Source organism: Lepidochelys kempii, chromosome 1 (genome assembly GCF_965140285.1).
Source record: "Lepidochelys kempii isolate rLepKem1 chromosome 1, rLepKem1.hap1, whole genome shotgun sequence".
Classification (NCBI taxonomy): Eukaryota; Metazoa; Chordata; order Testudines; family Cheloniidae; genus Lepidochelys; species Lepidochelys kempii.
In genome coordinates, this window is record NC_136380.1 from 232,428,704 (window position 1) to 232,452,727 (window position 24,024).

General features: G+C 41.2%; 1 protein-coding gene across 14 annotated transcripts in view; it reads left to right on the forward strand.

Annotated features, from left to right (window-relative positions):
- Window positions 1-24,024, forward strand: part of LMNTD1 (lamin tail domain containing 1) — a 295,893-nt gene that overhangs the window by 242,787 nt on the left and 29,082 nt on the right. For 8 of the 14 annotated variants that reach the window (XR_012155637.2, XM_073317668.2, XM_073317740.2 and 5 more), the window contains 4 exons: window positions 880-999; window positions 2,617-2,834; window positions 3,935-4,107; window positions 13,049-13,137. Coding sequence is in view for 11 of the 14 variants with exons in the window: in XM_073317668.2 (XP_073173769.1) it covers window positions 880-999; window positions 2,617-2,834; window positions 3,935-4,107; window positions 13,049-13,137 (600 nt within the window). In the remaining 3 variants the exon portion in view is untranslated. Of the gene's footprint in view, window positions 1-879; window positions 1,000-2,616; window positions 2,835-3,934; window positions 4,108-13,048; window positions 14,106-20,631; window positions 20,789-24,024 lie in introns of those variants that run through there. The other 6 variants (XM_078849448.1, XM_078849449.1, XR_012155635.2 and 3 more) reach the window with 5 other exon arrangements.

The following is a 24,024-nucleotide window of genomic DNA, read 5'->3' on the forward strand; positions in this document are numbered from 1 at the left end:
ACTTTGAGAAGTCTGAGCACTCACAAATCTCACTGAACTCAACGGGAGCTGCAAGAGCTCAGCACCTTTGAAAATCAGGGGACTTTTATTTAGGTGCCTAAATGTGGATTAAGGAGCCCAGCTTTCAAAATTCTGCAGAAAGTTTGAAGATTCTGGCCTGATATCATAAAGAATTTTCCCCATTTCCCACTCTTCCCTCTAAGTATTGCTTCTGTAAGATCTCTCCATACTGCAACATAATTTTCAGTACAAAGAGATTGGTCTGAACTGAAATCGTGGATCTGAAGGTCAATCCTTTAGAAATGCTGCTAGCAAAAGTAAATTAGGATCATTTTACACGAGAAAAATGTTTACATCGTGGTTCCTGTTGCTGCTACGATTGTGATCAAGGCCACAGATAGTGAGATAATTGCATCCAGTTTGCAGAGCATGATGTTGTTAACATCTTCTGTATAAAACGAAAGGAGAAAAAATTACTGTTGCCCAACTGGAACTGCCTGTTCCCACGCTGGGAGGCTCCAAAATCAATCGTGGACTGGGATTGTAAAGACCTATGTTGCAGGCCCGTTAAAATACCCAGCATAAATAAAAAGAAACCTCCTATTGAGGTTAATCTGATCCTCAGCAACATTGGCTAACACCCCCCCCCCAAAAAATTTAAGGTTAGTGCCTGAAGAATATGCCCTCAGATTTATCTTGATTAATCCACTAGAGCAGGTCTTGATGATAATAAGTATAACCAAGCCATTGCTACAGATGTTGAAATGCAGTCCCTTTGGCTTTGATTTCATGGATAAAAGCCTTGAGAGAGGGAAACCTGCTGCTTCTTACTGAGGACCATCCCCTCTATATCTGACTACTTCCTTTGGATTGTTGCAGGTATGGACAGCAGATGCTAAAGTGCTTCATAAACCTCCATCAGATTTCCTTTGGAAGGAGCAAGATAGGTTTAAAACAGGCTCGGAGTGCACTACCATTCTTTGTGAACCTAATGGTCAAGTGAGTGTTCTGATTCTTATGAGCTGTTTGTCATGTAATTAATAGAATTGCTAAATTCTTCTACTCATCCTTCTTAAAAGGATGGCCGGATGTATGGATAATTGTAAAGAGCAGCAATGGAATGCAAAGTTTTGGCAAGCAAATAACCCAAGAAAGTGGCAGGTGTACTGGTATGTGAGTCTTGGGTTTGTTAAGCTTCAATGTTCCGGGTACGTTGAAAATGTAACATTGAATACTTGCGCTTTGCAAGTGGGACTGGACAAATGTTTTCCCCCAGTGTCACCCCCCTCCATACCTTTTTGAAGTCTGGACTTGTGCTAGATCCTGTTGACAGTAATGGGTCTTTTCAGGTGCTGAAAGGTAAATGAGTTTAAGTGCTTAGCTGGATCAGGGCCACAGTACTGAGGACTTTGCAGGATTGAGCCCATGAGCCCTAACTGAGCAAATCACATAATGTGAGTAGATCCTGGCTGTGAACCTTGTGTGAGTTTACGAGTTAATTACTGAGACCTTGAGGACTAAAGAAAGGGGCTAGATTGACAGCCTTGCAGTACGAAGGTCTACTATGCATCGAACAGGTACAACATGGGCCCCGGCAGTGCAAGTTTTCTGCAGGTCTCCTTGCCAGTGTGCTTCTTCCTTAACCTAGAGAGCCCCCCATAGAGGTGAGAAGTTCAGTTATCCATGTCTATTCAGTCCATGGGCAAACCCTTTAGCAATTGCCAACAATATTGGCAGTTGTGGTGGGTTTTGTGAGGTGGACCTTTGTCCACTTAGAAATGAGACTGAGACCAGACTTAGAGTATGTCTAAGCAGCAAACTAAAACCCACAGCTGGCTCATGTCTGCTGATTCAGGCTCACGGGGCTCAAGCTGTGGGGCTGTTTCACTGCTATGTAGACTTTGGGCTTGGGCTTAGGCTCAGGCTGGAGTCCAGGTTCTGGGACCCTCCCATCCTGCAGGGTTTTAGAGCCCAGGCTCCAGCCCGAGCCCAGGTGTCTACACAGCAATGAAACAGCTCCACAGCCTGAGCCCCGTGAGCCCGAGTTGGCTGACATGGGCCAGCCGCAGGTTTTACTGTGCTATGTAGACATATCCTAAAAGTAATCCAGTGGCAATGATTTTTTTGGCCATTTCTAGCCTGAGGCAGACTTGAACCAGTGACCTGGAGACCAGTTTCCTCAAACCATCCAAACTATCCAGTCTCCCTTTTACAGTATTAATCTAATTTACTTGATCCAAGCTGGTTTTTATTCAAATTTTTATACTGTTTTCCCCTCTCTTCTTCCTTAGTTTGGCCAAACTTGCCATTGCATTGGTAATAGGTCTGTTTCATTTAAGTCAAGCAGTTGAATTGCAAAGCTGTTACATTATGAATCCAACCTATACTTTTAAGAACTGAAAATGGATTTTAAAGATCAAATCAATGGCTGTGATTTGATGCCTTGCCATTATTCTCTGGCGCACACCTTTGAATATAGTCAGCTCAAAAATATCTTAGAACCTTTACTTCCCTTGCCTCTTTTCTCACCCCCGCACACACTATTCCTTATGTAACAGAAACAATAAACTTGCTAGTTAAATGAAGTAACTGAATGAGTAGCATCTTTTTCTTCAGGCTGTTGCTTGGTACACACCTATTCACTGGAACAGAAAGCAAGGATGGGAAGAGCAAGAAGATGATAAATACCTTAAGAGCAGCAAAAAGCCAATTATGCCAACAAAAATGCAAAGAGATGAATGGGAAAAGGAACCAGAGTCTGTGATAATTGATACAGAACAGGAAGGGGCTGTCCAAGGTCAAACTGAGGAACGAGGACCAGTTTTCATTAAAAGGTAACCATCCATCTATTAACTGTACTCTGACATTATAATATAGCACTATTCCGGGCTGGCTGTGGAAAGAAAGTTTTTAAAATGAGCGTCTTGCAAAGAAAGTTGTTAATAGGATGGGTGAAATGGGCAGGATAAAATAAGAACTGACCTGAACCTTCAAACAAAATCCAAACCAAACTTTGTTTTAGGTTCTGTGCGAGAGAGCACTAGTTTCAGTCAATGAAGTAATAGGACATTTTGCAAGAAAACCTGAGTTCATTATATATTATTCACTCACTGAGCACACAAAAGTGTGCCAGGCAACATCCAGGCAGAAAAGACACATTCACTGCCTCAAAGAGCTTATAGTCTAAAGGTTGTGATGTTCATAGAATTATTCACACTAGTTTGTGAAAAATGTGGATCTAAAACTCATAGTTTCCTGCTCCAGCGCAATGCATCTTAATTTAGGCCACAGGATATTTTGAAGGGGAAAAGCAGCATGGGCAATTTTTGTCTGTCGCCTCCAGAGATTTAGTTGTTAGATCCTTGCAGCATGCTCACTGAAGAATGGGAACATGTGCAATGCACTTGAAATGTTTTGAAATTCAAAGGATAAGGGTTAAATGTGTTCTACTTTACATGTACCAATTGCAATTTTCTGTGGCTTATAATTTGACCAAACCAGGTCAGATTTTTTAATGAGGACAGTAAAAGGCCCCTCTCTGCCCCCGGGAGTATTCCTCTGCTAAATTTCAACCTTCTGCTCCAAGCTGTGGCTAGAGCTGTTCAAAAGACAATTCAAAAAATGTTAACATTGGCCAAACTAACTAGTATTCACTAGCCTTGTTCTTGGAAATGGTTGAACAGGTTTTGCTTAAATTTCCAAAGAAATTCAACCTGAATCAAAGAGTCAATATGGAAAATTTCAGCCCAAAGGGTTAAAGTTTGGCAAAATTATAAACAACTGTAAATAAGGGATTATAATAAAATGTTAGCCTTAATATAGGTGCTGCTACTGCTCCACCTATAATTCAAGTTATATAAAATATGTGTACTATACATATATATTAAGATATATACAATATACAGAATAGAATCATTTGTATTTCTGTTTACAGAGAAAAAAAGATCCCAGCAACCCTGTTCCCTACTCAGAATTCTTGGTGCCGAAGTCCAGCTTCTCCGACACATCCTCATTTTTCTCTGCTCAGACCATTAACCATGGGCAATGATGGCAGCAGTCTATGCAGGCAGTCCAGGTGTCAGTCAGCAAAACCTGACCCAGCACCAGGTGAGTTAGAGAGCAGTGCTCGTAGAAGGTTCAAGATGCAAGATATTGTTTTCAATAGGCAGAAATGTTTTGAAATTTGCTGGAAGAAAAAGATCAGTAGTTCTGCATTAGTAATGTATATGTGTTATCACTCATATCATACACTTATCCTGCATGTATAGGTTTTTAAAAATAAGCGTTACATGAGTTTATTGTTGTTGTTAATATGAGTTGTTTGCAGTTAGGATTGACTCTTTTTTAGAAAATCATAATACCAAGATGCAGTGAGAGAGAGACACTTGTATTGACTATGAGTTGTTAATTAAGCATTGGTGAGTATCCTGTGTTTAACTCTGGTATTTCAAACCCAAGAAGTTATTGACAGACTGGAAGGAATTCAGACAAGAATGCCAAAGTAATTAAGAGTATGAAGAGATTGATTTATGAGGAAAGATTAAGAAGTTGTCACAGTTCAGGGCAACTGCATCTGTATTTCCCCCTCTGTGGTCCAGCAAGGGCATCCACTCTTAGGCTTCCGGGCCTCCCCCCCAACTCCCCCCCAGCCATCACATTTCTTAAGTAGAGACATACCTTTCTCTCTCCTCCTCTCTTGATTGGGGTTTTTCTAGGTTGCACAGTTTCCTGGCTGCACTGTGAACAGCCCAGCTAGTCAGCACGCCTGACTTGCCTTCTCCTCAGAGGCTATAAACAGCATAATGGCCCACAGTTACCAGACAGCTCTTTCTAAGCAAGCACATTTATTCTTACGCTAAAAGCATTACACAGAGAAGATATTAAAAACAAAAGAACCTGTATACATTCTAATTAGGTTACAAGAGATCACCCCTCACACCAACAAGGGCTCTGGCAGGTAAACAGTCATTCAAACCCCAGACAACAGTTCATAACCACCTTGGCTCAGAACGAGGACCCCCATGAATAGGTCAAGTCCTTCCAACTCTTCCCAGGAAGGATTTGGGCCTACCTTGGACAGATGGTCCTGTCCATTTGCTGGATCAGAAAGCAGGCCCTGAGTCTTTGTTTGCTGGTCTCTAGAGAATCCAGTTTGAATCAGTATATTCAGGTCTGTCCAGGTGGTGGTACCTCTTCAGAGCTGTTGCATTCTGAGTGTATTTGCCTAATCACTCTGCCCATTCCCATGGTTCTTAATTCCTGGAGGGCTGTGGGCAGCCTCCCCTATTGAATTACATACACTCCATGGCCCATGGTGATACATAAAATTAATACAGTAAGATCTCCCAAAGATATTGCAGAAAATTCCCATATCTGTCACAGAAGTAAATACGTTTGACAACCAAGGGACAGACATAACTGCCAAATGTTTGGAAAGATAACACCAAGGAGGGAGAAGAAGTGTCTGACATGGTTCCAGATAATAGAACTAGGAGGAATGGGACCAAACTGAGCGTAGGAAGTTCTAGGCTGAATGTTTCTTACCAATAAGCTCTAGTAGTCTGTAATATAGTCTCCCAGTGGTAGTGGTGAAGGTTTCACCTGAGATTTTTAAAGCCATTGTGGTAGGGTGCTGAACAAACACGAACAACACTATGGTCCCTGCTCCATAGAGCTTACAGTCTGGCGGTTTTCATTATACATTATATAAACATCTGGTACTTTTAAAAAAAATCCTGCCAAGCTCTTGGCCTCAATGATATCTTAGCAATGGGTTCCACAGGCTAACTGTGTGTATAAAAACCATAAGCTCTTTGAGGCAGGGACTGTCTCTTTATTGTGTGTATGTAATATGCCTAGTACAAAGGGACCCTAGTCCTAGATGCTACTGTACTGGGAATACAATAATAATGTGTAAAAATGTCTTTTCTTTTATCAGTTTCAAATTTGTTGCCTTGCAGTTTCCTTGAAAGTCCCTTGTTTTGGAGGAAGGGTAAAAAGGAATGCCAAATTTCCTTTCTATATACCATTCATTATTTTGTATACATCTAGTGTGTCCCCTCTTCCTCATCCCTTCCCTAAACTCAACAGTCTTTTCAGTCTTTCTTCACATGGAAGATTTTTCCATATAGCTAATACTTTTTGTCACCAATCTCTGAACCACTTCTATATCTGCTACACCCTTTTGAGATATTAATAACAGTACAGTATTCCAGGGAAGGGTGTACCATAGATTTGCACAGATACATTATAATATTTTCAGTATTGTCTTACATCCTATTTCTTATGCAACCTAACATTTTCCCTTTTTGACTGACACTGCACATGGAACAGAGGTTTCATTAAGCAGTCCACAATGACATCCAGGTCTTGTTCCTGAGTGGTTATGGTTAATATACAGTTCAGTTACCATACAGTAAGGTATATGAATAGTTATTCATTGCAATGTTAATTTATCAGCATCAAATTTCATCAGCCATCATGCTGTCCATTCACCTAGCTTTGTTAGCTCCTTCTGCAGTTTCTCTCAGTTTTCTCTAACATTGACCCACCTCATTAATTTTGTCAACTGCAAATTTTGTCACTTCAACTCTAACTTGCTTTATGTGACTGATGAGTAATGTATTTCCTGCTTATATTGTTGATCTGCCTAATTATATTCCTCTACACTTGATGCACTAAGTGTCTCCTCTTTCCCTTCAGCCTCCCCCGTGGGAGGGGAAAGCAGCTACTGACACAGCTCACAAGTTCCAAAGGGACTTTCTTTATATTTCAGTTATATCACACAGTTCAATGTATCTCCCTTGTTCCCCAGAAAAGTGCCACACTGGTTCCTTATTTTGTTGTTGCTGCTTCTGAATTTCGCTCTGAATCAAAATATTAAGCTGTGAACTTTTCAATGGGTTTACAAATAGCCAGGGCATGCGTTGAAAAGCAAGCACTTCGAAGTCTCAGCCAAACACAAGTTTTGTCAATCCAAATTTTTTCACGTCGCCAGTGGCTGAGAAACACTACTTAAATGTTCAGTGGAAAATGGAGAACGAGGGGTAGGGAGGGAGGGAGGGAAGGGAGAGGATTTTGCGCACACATTCTTTAAAAAGGAGCCATGCATTGCCCACACCCCTCATCTTTATCCAGTGAAGCAGGATCATCTTTTATTCCCTGTTATTTTTCCTCTTTTGTCACAAACACATAGGGCTCAGTTCTCCACCCCTCACTCACTTGGAGGAGCACTTACTCTCATGAGCTTTCCCGTGACTTTTGGAGTCAGTGGGACTGCCCATGGAAGTTCTAGTTAAAATGAGTAACGGTTGCCGAGTCATACCCATATCATTTATTGTAGGATGCTGACATGTGGCAGACAGGACTGTGTGATAAAATGTGCCCTTGTAAATGAGGTTATATAAACACACTGTTGCGCTTTTGGAATAAACTGTACTAGGCGCATATATAATGACAGTGTGAAGGTTAAACAAGTTATTATGGCAACAGCTATAGGGGAAGAAACTTAATTGTTTTCTCAGACAGATCAACTAACCACACCAGATCAATCAAACATTCCTGTCAGCATCAAGTCACAAATTACAGCACCCCGATTTCTCCAAAATGCTATCATTCAATGTGACTGACAGCCACGCTGCACCTTAACTTGCGTTTTGAAAGCCTGTCTTCTTTGTCATCTCTAATTCCTTGAGGACAGACTTCCAACCTTCAAAACTGTAAACTGTCTCTTCAGATGAAGAAACACAGAAACTGCCCCACCCTGTTTCAAGCCAATCACCCCGAACTGAAGCACACAATCTCACTATGGTGCTGAGGAGGGCAAAGGCCCATACATTTAAAAATAGCCACTCTGGAAGCACACTATAGAAAAGAATGCAGTTTCATGCATAGGCACTGGAGGGGCTGTACAGCTATTTTGCAAATGCAATAGAATCCTGATTTTCTAAACTCCACTATCTCAACCTCATTATCCAATGACCTGCCAGTGTGTCTACCTGCCTGCCAAGCAAATTGCCAGCCTGTTTGTTTTTAAAATGTCCAGTCTGTTTATTGCTTACTGCTTGTAAGGGACTGCAACCATTTGTATTTATGTGTCCTTGGTGTGCCAGAAAAAGCAGGGTCCTTTGATCCTATCTTGGAAACTCAAGATAGAGGAAAGCCTTGGAAAAATTCTGAACATTCTGAACATTAAATATGGCATAAGAAGTTCAAGAATACATAAATTAAGAAAAAAATGCAGAGACTTTGGGCCAGATCCTCAGCTGATGTAAATCAGCACAGCTCTGTTCTAGCCCTGTGATTCCTCCCCAGGATCAAAGAACATAAAATTATGAATAGTAAATGATCCTGAGAATGATTCAAAGATTTAATCTTTGGTTTTGATGAGAGAGAAGAAGGGAACTGCTCTTTCAGGACCCCTGCTTAAAGAGAAAGCACTTCAGTTTTGCTTGAAGCTGAATGGTCAGGAACCAGCAATCATGTCTTAAAAAGACATGGAATGAAGTGGCTGAAATTGTACAGGAAACAGATGAGAGCAGCTGATGAGGTTGCTAGGCTATGCCTGTGCCAGACAATGGAATGTCTATAATGGCCTGTCACATGAGCCAATTTAGAATGACAATAAAACAGGCTTCTTGGTATTTATTGGTGTCACTTACCTAGTAAAAGGTTGTCACTAGTCTGGGATTTGGCACTCACATACTCTGTCTCCTGCTGACAGAGAGACCTAGAGAGTGCTTCTCTCACGTGAACATATTGAAACAGACTGGTCCACTATACATATCAGAAGAGGACCTGAACAAATGGCACACTCATTGCCATTTACTACTCTTATAAGTTGATCTGTGTTGAAACTCTGTTTGCAAGTGTAAGGTTTGCCTCTGAAAAGCAATTCTGCTCTTGGATAACTTGGAAGTGCAACCTGATACTTGTTATATTGAGCCATCCCTACTCATGGTATTTCACATTTTCCTGCCTCCTGATATAACATGCCAGCTGTAATCAAAGCATACTATGGAGTTATGAAATAAAGACCACAAAACTCTGCACTTGGATGATAAAAGGAAAGTGCCACTTTATGAAATCATCAAGCGATCAGACTTACAAGTGTTGGGCATGTCTTGCAGAACCATGGGGTCATTAAAAAGCTGATTCTATGGAGAGAAAGCATGGGTATTGTCAGGCTCTGAGATCAGCCTTCGACCAAAGATTGAGGAGACACACAAAATTCAGGTTGAAACTTCAGCTAAATAAAGTGAAAAACTTGCTTCTTCCTACCAGACCCAGTTTCTGATAGGGAATGTGTGAAGGATTGTAGATTGCAACAACAGTGAGTAAGGAGACTGCCATTTCTGTGATGAGACAGTTGTGGAGATAGTCTGACATCTACACGGAAAGAGCGAACTAGAGTGAATGTGACAGTGAGGAGGAAAAGGACACAATCTCCACGTTAGTTTCTGCACATTCGAAAGCTGTGGAGCATTTGAAAAAATGTATGCTGTACACGGAAAGCCAGCATGACTGCAATCCTGTCTAGCATCGGATGCTCCCACAAACTCTTCACACAAAGTCTTCAAGAGATGAGTTGATACTTTATTATAATAACTGCGGGGGGAGGGAAAATGCTTTTGATTGACTTTTTCTCACAAAAATAAACTCTAGTATTTTCAAGGTACAAAGGGCATTTAGCCAAGGGGAACTGAGTGCCAAACAGCCATTTATGCCTTTGAAAATCTCTCCCTCCACAAATGTTGTTCAGTGCACAGGCTGAACTGGTTGTATGAAATGTATAAAGTCACAGCGTATAATCCAGATGCATTGCATTTATTTTATGTTAATTGCATAAAATTCAGTTTATTTTTAATTGGCTCCCTGATTAAGGAAAACATCTGGTATCACGCAATAAGGATACTATGCTCCTACGTAAACAGGGAACAACAGGCAGAAAACAAATATCATGCTCTATGGTTCCTCTGAATATACCTTTTTGCCCAAATTTTCAAAGGATTGTGTTTGAACTCCTCCCCCCCATCTTGAATTACTCACCTGTGTAAAAATGACCACTCCAACCCAACAAAGCAACATACGTTCACCTAACTAAGCCCTCTTCCTCGTTAGCTCTCCCTTAACTTCGGATTCCTCCCACTGTGCTTCCTTTTGACCAACCAGGGATCATGGGATATGTTCTGGAGTTTGGGCCCAGATTAACCCACCTCTCCCCATGGAGGGGCGCTTTATGTGTGGATCTCCCCTTGTCTACGAAGAAAGGGTATTGGAGTGCCTCTGTGGTACTCTTCCACCCCTCCCCCAGGGACTCTCTGTGCGGAGCTCTCTCTGTGCAGGCTAGGGTCTGTGCATAGGAAGGAAATGGGGTCAGAGCAGACCAAGGTAAGAGAGGCAGGCTGGGGCAGGACTGGAAATATACCCGTCATCCACCCTTTGGCGCAGCAGAACTTCTTCAACATGGTGCTCATGCTGTATTAACCTTTTCATAGACCCCTCCCACACCAGAGACCCCCAGAGGGTTTCTCTGGCAGGTCATTTTCAATGGAGCTTCGCCTACAAGAGGAAAGGGCAGGCAGCCTCCAGGATCCTGACCCACAGTGGGAGTACAGGACCTTGTGTGGATGACCAAAGTCACATGCAGATATTTGGGGCAGCTATTCTGAAGAGGGCACATTCCTGCCTAGCCCCTTTCTCCCACTGGAAAGTTCTCTACAAGAAAATTCTCAGAAATATCAGAGTAAAAAATGGCTTTTACTATGCGAGGGGGCAACAGCAGGGGCCTAAATACATGTCAAACTGTATTATGCAAATATTCCATCCTTCCTTCCTTTCTAAAAACTGCTTTTACCATGCAAACAAACTCCCAACCAGTGTTTAAACATTAAACAGCATTGATGTAATAACACAACAACCACTTCCCATTATCGATATATCGATACATTTCTCTTTTCAGGAAAAGATTTGTTGGCCCTCATTATGCTGTTAAGTCTGTTTTAAACATGCTTCTGTTGCAACTCTAAATTGCCTCCATCCCGCATAGATTTAATATTTATCTCACTTCTACTGTCAAGTATTAGAAGCAGGAATACAAAGCGACCAAAAAGCGAAGGTGAAAATGCCATTTATAAAAGAGAATTCAATACCACCTCCTCTTAATCCGTCTGCACTACTGTCTTGACTATTTGGTTCTGTTGACTCAAAGGTATAGCCAATTGTTTGACTGTTCTCGCAGTTTGTTCTTTAAAATGTTCACGAGATGAAATAATTGAATTTAGCCAAATGTATTGTCTAAAGACGAAACAGTACAATAAGAAAAGGAGACATACACACCCTCTTTTTGGGAAGCAAATTCTCACAGCATGTTCACCTAGCACAGAAGGTGTTCTTCAAAGAGATGCATTTCAACTAGTAGTATTTGTAGGATGATTTTACAAGTTACAAAACTTTTTATGCATCACTAAAATTGAACCCACTAGTTCCTACCAATCCTTAACTGCTTGTTCTGTACCTTCCTTATCTTTGTTTTGGATACTTGCATTCAGGGACACTAGTATTCCTGGCTTGTACTGGGGCAGAACATTAATGTATTTTACCTTTGACAAATGTCCTATTTTCTAATTCCAAAGCTGACTTCAGCTTTGCAAAGTATTGTGGGATATTGGACATGGGGCAACAAGAGTTGTGGGTAGAGCATAATACAGTCAGGTAACATAATTTCCCAACAAGTATTTATATTATGGTACGGAAGGGCCAGGGAGCAGTGGGAGAGTGCTAGAGGGGAAATATATACGCTCAAGGCTAATTAAGGTGTGGTTCCCTGTAGACTAGGGAAGGTGGCTGCAGGTTAATTGGAGCACCTGCAGTCAATCAAGGCCCTGTTAGGAACCTAATAAAACCCCCCTGCTCCAGGCAGACAGAGGAGGAGGAAGGAGAGAGGGCTGGAGCTTGGAGGTGTGCTGTGAGACTTGGAAAATCAGAGAACCAAAGTAAGGGGGATGCTGCCCTAGTAGGGGAGGGAGACTCCCTTCCCCAGCATCTAAGGACTGCAGGTAGCCCACCCAAGGTGGAAGAGGGTAAGAACCTGCAGGGGTTGAGAGGACTGAGGCTCAGAGTGAGGGGCAAACCCAGACCCCTCCCCTGCTTCCCTCCTTTACCACCTTCCCGGGCCACTAGCAGGGCCATTGATGCCCCAAGAACAGGGGCAAGGGGTGGCATCTTTTCTCCCTGCTAAGAAAAGTGCAGGACCCACCAGACTAACATTGGCCATCTTGTCACAATATGTAATGTATATTCTATTAATATCATGCCACTAATACCTTTTTAATGTGGTGTGTAGTATGCCTAACATATATGTAATATTGGCTAACAGTCCACACTGTGTCCCACATTTGGGTCTTGGCAAATAGACTCAACTGCTGAGAGTCCAGCATACCAGAGAAAGTTCTCACTTTGTGTGGGTGAATGGGTTTGGATAAAGACTTCCACCCCCATCCCTGTCCCCCCAAATCTGTGCACACAAATTGAAATTAGCCCTTTTTTTAGTTTTGAAAAAGATCAGTAAACTTTCTCATAATTATTCATTTTCTCCCATTTCTTTACTTTTGGTTTCTGACCAGACCCAGATGTAAATACTGTGGGTGAAACCTTGAGCTTACTGATATCAATGTCAAAGCTCCCATTGACTTCCATGGGGTCAGGATTTCAGCCTATAGGAAGAGCTGTTCTCATGAGATTTTCAATTCACTTTTGCAAACTCAAAAGTGCTGGACAGTTTAGATAAGCATGACCAAGTCTCTAAATCATTTAAAGTTCACCCTTCACTTGTTTTCACCAACTTCTTGGGAAATTGAGTTACCTGCATCTTAGTAACAACCAAGAAGGTCTAGGTGACCATGGATTTATCACAATGTGCTTTTTATTTAAACCTTTTTCCATAAACTGAGAGGAAAATGAGGATTTTTGTTGTTGACTTTATTACTTTTGAGATTTATTTTTCCTTTTAAAATCAGTGTATGGAAACAATTTTTGTTCCCACCAACAGGCACTCTGTATGCAGGAAGCAGCCGGGGCAGAAACACAGCTACAGGAAGTTTTAATGGAAAAAGTAGAAGGCTGACCCGGTCAGCAGGGGTAAGTAGAGATGAAGACAAATTCCCTTTTCAATAAAGCAAGAACAGTAGGGTTCAGATAAAGAAAAGGAAACAAAAAACTTAATTTTGTTGAAAATTCTTTTTATTATTTGTGTTCTAAGAGGCCTACATCAGAACCAGTCATTCAAGACTCAGATCTGACTCTGTATTGAAACAGTGCAACTTGATCACATCTATATAATGTGACCATTAGAAACACCACTGTATTAGCAGGAAGTTTGCATTCACAGCTTGAGAGTATGGGTCTGATTCTCATTTACAATAAGGCTGTTTACACTGCTCTGGTAGGGTAAAGAGGCCTTGAAGTGGTTGTACACTTTCACCCACTTTAAGACCTCTCTATATTTACACTATCCTATAGAAAGACTCACAATCAAGCCCTGTATAATGGACCCATCCCAGGACCCTAAATTTGTAAATTCCCAAACTGGGAGAACGTTAAGCTCCCAATCCAAACTTCCTGGCTTGGGTTCATCTCTAACTTTTTCTAAAGATCAGTTCCATGATTTTTTGCAATATAGAATACTTAACTAATAGGTAAATGCAGGAGATACCTAGGAAAATGCTAAACGTTGCTTCAGTATCAGACCCACATTTCTTAAGACCTGAGTCAAAGCTCATTGCAGTCTATGGGATTTGGCTGGTAATGAATACTGAGCTATATATATGATATATATTCTATAGGTCTATAATAATAATAATTATTATAACTCTATTATGGTTAATGTTCTGCAAAGTGCTAGATGCATTTACACAGATGTAAAAATGTTTATTATCAACAGCCAGTCTATGTACACTACACTGAAATGAAAAAGAAATCCTGGAGGAATTTTTAAAAGATTGGATGTGCTTGCTTGTTAACTGTTAACATGGTATAGGGTTCTTCCACTAGGTATAGGCCTGTGTAAATAAACATATCAGTGTCTCAGTTTTCCCTTCTGTAAAGTGGTGGCAATAAAGCATATCTCAAAAGTGTGTTGTGATGCTTGATTCATCAATGTTTGTAAAAGCGCTTTCATAGCCTCAGATGAAAGGCACTTTAGAAGTGCAAAGTATTAGCATTAGTAATACTAGATAAAATGTCCTTTTGAGTATGAATCATGCTTTTGCCAAGATACTACTTGAATTCAAAGAAGCTGATTATCCAGAAAGACTGTTTCCAAACATCTGTGTCTCTAATCTCTTGGTTTTCTAAGTAGCATTCAGGGTTTAGCTGAGCAATTCAACTTTACTGTCACAGTTAAAAATAACCCTATGTGATGTTTTGGAAATGTAGGGGTTTCTTTATTTGCAGCCAGAGATATGAGACCTGATTCTTATTTATACTGAAAGCCCATTACACTGGCAGATCCTTAGAGTATGTCTTCACTGCAGAGTTAACCCAGGCTTTTGTTCCTAGTTCCCTTCCTGTCAACACACAAAAACCTCTTATGTTTGGTGCTTTCAACCAGGGTAGCTAAGGCTATAGTCCAAAGCCAGAGTGAGACTTTCATTTGGGCTGGGAACCCACCTGCTTTGCAGTCAGGGCACTGGTTTAGCCACTCAAATGCTGATAATCCTCCACTGCCTTCCCAGAAGGACAGACAAGTTCTCTTAGTTCACTAGGAAAGAATCATAGAGCAGTTCAACTTACTGTAGCACCAAAAGCCATGGGATATGCCCCCAGAAGTCCTAGTGACACGGGGGAGTGCAGCACCACTGAGGACACAGTAACTTGTGTGTCTTTGCCATGGGGGGGGGGGTCACTACTGGGCTAACCTAGGCGCCGATCACTTATTTTCGGGGTGCTGGAACAATTTGTATAGTGGAGGTGCTGAGAACCATCGAACCAAACTAAACCCTGTATATGGTGGAAACCACTTCAATCCAGGGGTGCAACAGCACCTCCAGCACCCCTAGTTCCAGCACCTATGCTTGTGGTGACCACAGTGAAAACACATTGTTAGAGTAAATAAAAATGAGGCCCATGCTCTCCCAGGTGCATGTGCATGGTACAATGGTGATGTCACCAGCTAGCTAGGAAATTCTGAGAGGCACCAAAGATTCAGCTCTTCTGGCATAGCCTTCAATGGAGGCACACAATTCAGAAGCCCTAGAGAGTTGATCCCATATAACAGGCTTTTCTACACAGGGAAATTTACCAGTATAATTCTATTGCTATAGTTATACCAGAGAAACTCCCCATGTGGAGACTTTTATTGTGGGATAAGAGTGCCTTTTTCTGCCTTTACCTTATACCAGTTCCAAAGTGACATCAGCTAAACTGGGAAAAGGCACTCTTCTTCTTGAATAAAAATGTCCAGCTAGGGAGTTAAACTGGTATCGCTTTAGCCATTTAAAGATAACAGCATAATTATGCTGATAAATTTCCTTGCCTAGACAAGCCCCCAAAGTCCCTTAGAGAGGCTTTCAAAGTATACGTCCTCTGCTAAATATTCATTTTTTGAAAAGCTGCTCTCACTAGGGGGTTAGATGACTCAAGTGACTTGATAATGACACACAGAGCCTTTCATCTCTTGATTACCAGTTCAAGTCCAGCCCAGGCTGATAATGAGCGACTATGTGATGACTCTATTGAAATGAACTGATAGTCTGTTTCCAGTGGACAGCTGTCCCTCTTGCAACAAACTAGCCTCCTTTGTTTGTCATCTCAGTAGACAGACTAAAGACAGAATGGGAGAGACTGTGAATTGCTGTACCCCCTGGCCTCGAGAAGAGGCTCCTCAAGGGTAAGGTAGAGACCCACTGTTGGGATGGAATGGGGAAGCTTGCATTGACACCACCTTTTAACGGCCATAAATTCACTAAGAAAGAAAATGCAGAGGTCAGGATCCCATCTGCCTGCCTAATTCAGCCCAGTTAACAAAGAATTGTTCACATGTTACTTTGTGTTACAATTTTACTTTTCTTTAGGAGGAGGAAATGCAAATCTAATGAACAATGAGATGTCCCAGGGTGTGGGGTTCAGTCATCAGCTCTAGAGAGAGAGACTGCAACTTGTAAGGAATCTTGTTGATTTTGGAAAGGATGAGATCACTGGGAGGGACTTCAGATTATCTTCTTCCTCAAGCAGGAGCAGAGGCCATGGTATGGTTCAGGTGTTTTCTAATTGAAAAAAAGGCATTAATCCAAAAAAAAAAAGTCTGCTCATTCTTTAGGTTGGTACTTACCGAAGAACCTAGAAAGTGCTAATTTCATTCTCCACCCTTTGCCACTAGCACGTCTGCAGCTGTTTCTGCTTTTCATGGGAACACATTTTGCAATAGCGCATTGTGCCATGCAATCCTATCTCCTGTGATCAAGGACATTTGCATTTAAAGACACTTTCTCATGACAAAAATATACCTTCCTCAAATGGGCTTGATTGCTTCAGTGCTATGTGGCCATTAGAGTTGGGGAAGCACTGAAAGGTTAAGATGCTACTCAGATAATAGAATCAGAGCCAAAAAGTTCAGTTGCTCACCCAGCACTGCCATCTGACCATTGGGTGGAATGGGATGGTGAAGAGGGCGCTCCTAGGTCTTCCCAGAATTCTTCTGTGGCCCTGTAAGTAGCGGAGGATGGGAAACAGGACTGGCTTACCCCAGAGCTGCTCTGTGGAAGCAAGGGGAGAGAAGCAATCTGGCCCTGGATTTCCCATTTGTGGTCCCCATCCAGCAATTACATCCTCTCATGCAAAGCCCCACTGGGGCTCTCTGCAGGTGCAAGGGTCTGGCTCATATGGATCCAATTGCAGAATTAGTGCCTTTTTTTCCCCCCCATAGCCGATACTTTCAAAATGATGGAGTGATAGAGTCCTGCAGAGTGATAGAGTCCTGCAGGCTATGTGTCATTTTGCCTTTCCTCATTAATCTCTCCTTCAGTGCTATCTCCTTCCATATTTGAAATTTTTAAAAAATGAAACAAAAACAATCAAACGTTCAGATTTCTTTAAAAACTGTTAGATCTCCAATAAGCTCTATTCCTTTCCCCCATATTCTCTGTTGTGGACTTTGTGCAGCGCATCCCCCTGCCACTGTCTGATGCCGTTCCGAATGATGATGTTTTACTAATTTAGAATGTAAGATACATAAGAAAGGGGTTTTGACTTGTTACATGTCTGTAATGTATCATGCAAATCGATAGCACAACATATATAACCTCAGACAATTATGAGCCACTCGTTACTTGAACTATGCAAACTTCATTGGGATCTGAAAAACTGGACTGAAGAACAGGCCTGTTCATGAAACTTCCAGTGTTCTCCGCTTCTAACTACAGTATGTTGTCAATACCCAGAGAAAGGCTTTTTTTAATCTGTTGAGACCTATTCTCTACAGGGCATGGATTATCTCTTCCTCTGTATTTGGAAAACACCCAGCAGCCTTTTGGTGCTACCACAGTCTCCATAATAAATAATAGTAATCAATTCATCTTTTGTTGGGATGTAAAGAAGATTTAAATGCTGTGTTTTTTCCCCACATAATTCCCATATTACACAGACAATGTGCTTTCTGTTTATTTTTGATGAGAACCATTCCTATGATTTTGACTGAAATACTTTAAGCAGCTGATTAGGTTACCCATGAGATCTCTAATGAACAAATCACAGCTTTCTTAGCACATTGCATGGTAGCACGTAGGAAGACAATAACATTATTTGAATAATGCAAGTTTCAGTCTCTCTTTAACAGCATGGATATTTGTCTCTTTATACTTTGATTTCATAGGGAGGGCCCTCTACTGAATAAATGACATTTTTTTCTGACAGTAATTAAATAATTCAATCAAGCCTATCCAAAGAGATTGAAATAAAAGAGGAAATTATGTTGTTTTCCATAAAAGTGACTTGATTCCTGAAGTCTTGATTGACTCTAGAGAGGATTGAATTAATCAGTGTTTGAACTAAACAGAAGGTACAGTGCATATTGTGTGTGTATTATATATGCATGCACACACCAACTACACCTTCAAAACGTTATAAATGTACTTCTAGATGATAGTGTATTAAAATTAGGTGAATAAAATAAGTAAGTATCCATAATCACAGTGAGGCCAGTGTTGGAATCATACATAGCTGTATGAATACTGATTTTAGTACTTCCACTGTTATCACTATTGTCATTGTGCCCACCCCCATCCTCTAAGCACATACATAAATATCCATCATAATAGGTCTGAGCACAGATATATTATCTTGTTCTTCCCTTCCCTCCATACTAGGTTGGCCAGAGTGATAAAATAACAAATGGCACCCCGGATTCATATGTTTGGACAAGAAGGTGAAGCATTCAAGTTCTGCTTAACGCAATTTCTTTTTTCCTTCTTACCTAAACTGTTTCATTTGCACTTAGCATTAAGATTGAATAGCTCCAGCTGGGAGGGTTCATTGTCTCAATGGATCAGTAATTGACTGTAGAGCCTTTCACCTGTATGCCACCCATTCAAATCCAGCATAGGTCATGATAACCAAGGATTGTTACAACCTTACGGCTATGCTATAGTCTGTTTGCAAATGAGTTGTGAGCCTCAGTCCAGTTTCTAATGGACAAGTGTGCACATCTCAAAGCACCACCTTAAAGTAGCAATCTCCGTAATGGGGCCAAAGATGGAATAGACCTGGGATATGTCTACACAGCAGCTGGGAGGATGCTTCTCAGTGTGGCTAGACAGACACAGACACTAGATCTGCTCAGGCTACCCGCTAATCATAGCAGTGTGGTCACAGCGGCTCAGTCTAATTGCCTGAGTACGTCCCCAGGGGTCAGGGAAGTCTGTATTTGAGCAGCTAGCTCAAGCTGTTGCCCATGCCACCGTGGCCACACTGCTATTTTCAGTACGCTAGCTCAAGCAGAGTAAGCATGTCTGTCTACCTGGTCTGGGGCGTAGCCTCACAGCTGCTGTGCAGACGTCCCTGTAGAGAATGAACTATCTACTCATCCTTAGAGCTGATCCCTCCTGGACAGGGTTGAGGCACATTGGTGGGACAGCATGAAGACACTTACCCTGCTTACCACCTGTGCTGTGGGTAGATGGCAATCAGTTTCAAGTGCCATCAGGATTGCTTTTTTTATAAGCTTTAGTTAATTTCAAGCAATAAAAAATAGATGGAGTCATCATACAGATCTGTGAGGATATGCTTAGTGTATGTTTCACTTTTCTTTCCTTCCACTCCACCCCCGTCTTAGACAGGCACTGAAGAGCAGGTTAGGGCTATTCTGGAAAAAGAGACCAAATTCTCCTTCCATCTCAGTTCCTTCATATCTCTTACTAATACTTATGTCCAGGCAAGTGAATACCCAGGCACCTTCACTTAACAAGCATTCCTTTTTTTTAACCTGAGTGGAGCTAAATCACTCCATGTTCCAATTCACCATTTAAAAATGGGAGACTCTTTCAGCGACATCTTCAGTCCTATCAAGTAGCTGGGAAGAAAACTGATTTCAAGAAAGCAAGCAGATTCCATTGGCTTTGTCCATGCCTGATGTCATCCTTAGGCCCCATCGACACTCGAACTGTAGCCAAGGCATCTGAATCTGGTGACAATATAGTTGTCCCTTGACCTGGTTAGAGTCTGGTTCAAAGTTGTAGCGTAGAACTGACCATGTCCTGTTAACTGGGTTCAAGCCTTGTGGCTCAGGCTGGAGTTCAGGGGCTTGAGCTCACCCCCTCTGTAGGCTTCAGTGCCCAAGCTCCACTCCAAGCCTCAACCCCAATGTGCTGTCTACACAGCTAGTTTTAGAGGGCTAGCACTATCCCAAGTCAGTCGGTTCGAGGTGGGAGGTTCGCTGCCACCGGCTGTGTAGACATACCTTATAGGAACAAAGCTGAGGTGTTCAGATTGCTATTCAGTAGCTCACAAGGCTATGACCTAGGAATGTAATACAGTTGACAGTGGAACCTAATAACGGTCGTGGGTGTTTTGACAATGGGGAAGGAGTGTTCACTGAAATACTTTAATGGGGGGTGGGTTTGAGCCCTGCACACACACACACACGCACACACACACCCTGGGGCCCGGAGGAAGCCAGCACCTGTGCCCAATCCTCTATAGTTTCACCCTTTGCTAACATACACTGAATTTAAACCTGTCGAACAGCTGAGAGGTAAATGTATTCTGGGAATAGATTTGTTCCATTAGCTGAAATTAGTGTTAAGCGTGTTCTGTTGTCGTTCGCTTCCCATACAGCTGTCACAGCATGTGTTGTGCCATTTTACAATATATGTCAAATATAAGTGGAAATCAAACAACTGCAAATGGTTAGGTAAAGGGCAGCTTCTTTTTCTTTGATTCAGCATTAGGAAAGATCCTGCTTCCATCTATATTGGCTTTGAAATTAGTTTTAGCAAATAGGTCCAGGAACAGTACGCATGAGCATGTTGGAAATAGTGAGCATGTTTAGGAGTGTCATTTCAGTGTGTAACATCGGTGCTGGCACAGTGACCCTGCAGAGATGATTATGCTGGCTAATGATGATTAAAAAATTGCCAACAGCTCTTTCTTTAGCCTGTGGAATTGCAAGAGCGGGGATTTGAGGCAAAGCGTGCCAATCACAGAAGAGAGAGTCACTTCACACAACAGGAGGTCCAAGGGCATACTGTACATTCTCTGTATGTATTTATACAACTGAGTCAAAGTGCTGCTTATAGAGGTAATTGAATTTTTATTGATGCATTGTAACTTCCTACTCAATTTTTTGTAACTTGCATTTAATTTTTGGTTTTATTGTTTATACACACACTGAGTTTTACAGTTTAAACAAACTTAATCTACTTAAGAACATAAGAATGGCCAGACTGGGTCAGATCAATGGTTCATCTAGCCCAGTACCCTGTCTTCTGACAGTGGCCTATACCAGAAGCTTCAGAGGGAATGAACAGAACAGGGCAATTATTGAGTGATCCATCCCGGTTGTCCAGTCCCAGCTTCCGGAAGTTGTAGGTTTAGGGACACCCAGAGCACGGTGTTTCATCCCTGACCATCTTAGGTAATAGCCATTGATGGACCTATCCTCCATGATTTTGTTTAATTCTTGTTTTAACCCAATTATACTTTTGGCCTTCACAACATCTCCTGGCAACAAGTTTCATAGTGTGCTGTGGTTTCATAGTGGTTTCAAGTTTCATAGTGTCCTTACGTTTGTTTTAAATCTATTGACTATTAGTTTGGTTGAGTGACCCCGGGTTCTTGTGTTATATAAAAGGATAAATAATGCTTTCTTATTCACTTTCTCTACACCATTCATAATTTTATGGACCTCTATTATATTCCCCCCTTAGTCGTCTCTTTTCTAAAATGAAAAGTCCCAATCTTTTCAATCTCTCTTTATATAGAAATTATTCCATACATCTAATTATTTTCTCTGTACCTTTTCCAGTTCTAATATATCTTTTCTGAGATGTGGCAACTAGAACTGCGTGCAATATGCAAGGTGCAGACGTACCATGGATTTATATAGTGGCATTATGATATTTTATTACCTAGCCTTTTCCTAGTGGTTCCTAACATTCTGTTTGCTATTTTGTCTGCCAATGCACATTGAGCGGATGTTTTCAGAGAGCTATCCACAATGACTCCAAGATCTCTTTCTTGAGTGGTAACAGCTAATTTAGATGCCATCATTTTGTATGTATGTCTGGGATTATGTTTTCCAATGTGTATTACTTTGCACTTATCAACAGTGAATTTCATCTGCCATTTTGTTGCCCAGTCACCCTGTTTTGTGAGATCCCTTTGTAACTCTTTGCAGTCAGCTTTGGACTTAATTATCTTGAGGAATTTTGTATTCCCTGCAAACTTTGCCACCTCAGTTTACCCCTTTTGCCAGATCATTTATGAATATGTTGAACAGCAGTGGTCCCAGTACTGATCCTTTGGCGTCCCTACTATTTACCTCTCTTCACTCTGAAAATTGACTACATATTCATACCCTTTGTTTCCTATCTTTTAACCAGTTCCTGATCCATCCTTCCCTCTTATCACATAACTGCTTACTTTGCTTAAGAGTCTTTGATGTGAGACCGTCTCAAAGACTTCCTGAAAGTCCAAGTACACTATATCCACTGGATCACCCTTGTACACGTTTGTTGACCCCTTCAAAGAATTCTAATAGATTGGTGAGCATGATTTCCCTTTACTAAAGCCATGTTGACTTTCCCCCAGTGTATCATGTTCATCTATGATAATTTGTTCTTTACTATAGTTTCAACTTGTTTGCCTGATATTGAAGTTAGGCTTACCAGCCCATAATTGCCAGGATTGCCTTTGGAGCCTGTTTTAAAAATCTGTGCTACAATAGCTACCCTCCGGTCATCTGATATATACGTCTGATTTAAGCAATAGTTTACATACCCCAGTTAGTAGTTTCATATTTGAGTTCCTCAGAATTATTAGGTGAATATCATCTGGTCCTGTTGACTTATTACTGTTTAATCTATCAATTTGTTCTGAAACCTATTCTATTGATACCTCAGTCTGGGACGGTTTCTCAGATTTGTTGCCTAAAAAAGATGTCTCAGGATATAGGGATCTCCCTCACATCATCTGCAGTGACGACTGAGGCAAAGAATTCATTTAGCTTCTCCGCAATGGCCTTATCTTCCTCAAGTGCTCCTTTAGCACCCTGATCGCCCAGTGGCCCCCCTGATGGTCTGGCAGGCTTCCTGCTTCTGGTGTACTTTAAAAAAAATCGCTATTAGTTTTGTCTGTTTTGTTAATTGCTCTTCAAATTCTTTTTTTCCTAATTATATCTTTACACTTGTCTTGCCATGGTTTATTCTCCTTTCTATTTTCCTCTGTTGGATTTTACTTCCAATTTTTAAAGGACGTCTTTTTGCCTCTCACTGCCTCTTTTACTCTGTTCTTCAGCCCTGGTGGCATTTTTTGGTTTGCTTTTGGGGTGGGGGAGTGGTAATAAATTTTGTTTGAGACTCTATTATGGTGTTTTTGAATAGTTTCCATGCAGCTTGCAGGTATTTCACTCTTGTGACTGTTTCTTTTAATTTCCATTTAACTTAGCTTCCTCGTTTTTGTGTAGTTTTCCTTTTTGCAGTTAAATACTAGTTTGTTGGGTTTATTTGGTATTTTCTCCTCTACAAGGATGTTAAATGTAATTACATATGGTCACTAATACTGAGCAGTTCAGTTGTATTCACCTCTTGGATCAGATCCTGTGCTCTACTTAGGCCTAAATCTAGAATTGCCTCTCCCCTTGTGGGTTCCAGGACGAGTTGCTCCAAGAAGCGGTCATTAATGGGATCTAGAAATTTTCTCTCTCTGTCCTGTCCTGGGGTGACATGTGCCCAATCAATGTTGGGATAGTTGAAATACACCATTATTATTGAGTTTTCTATTTTTGTAGCCTGTCTAATCTCCTGGAGCATTTCATGGTCACTGTCACTATCCTTGTCAGGTTCTCTGTAGTATAGTCCTTGTGTATACTCTTATTATTCAAGAATGAAATTTCTCTTCATGCAGATTCTACAGTACAATTTGATTCATTTAAGTTTTTTACTATATTTGATTCTATGCTTTCTTTCACATACAGAACTACTCCCCCATCAGCATGACCAGCTCTGTCATTCCTATATATTTTGTAACCTGGTAATTACTATGTCCCATTGATTATCATCATTCCACCGAGTTTCTGTGATGCCTATTATATCAACATCCTCATTTAATACCAGGCACTCAAGCTCATCCATTTTAGTATTTAGATTTCTAGCTTTGTATACAAGTACTTATAAAATTTGTCAATATTTAGTTGTCTGCTGGCATGTGATGGAACTGAAGGGGACTCTTTTTTATTTGACTATTTCATTCAGGTCCTACCTGTCCTTTACCAACTTCTATCCTCTCCTTTTTAGTAGCATATAGACTACCCCCTTT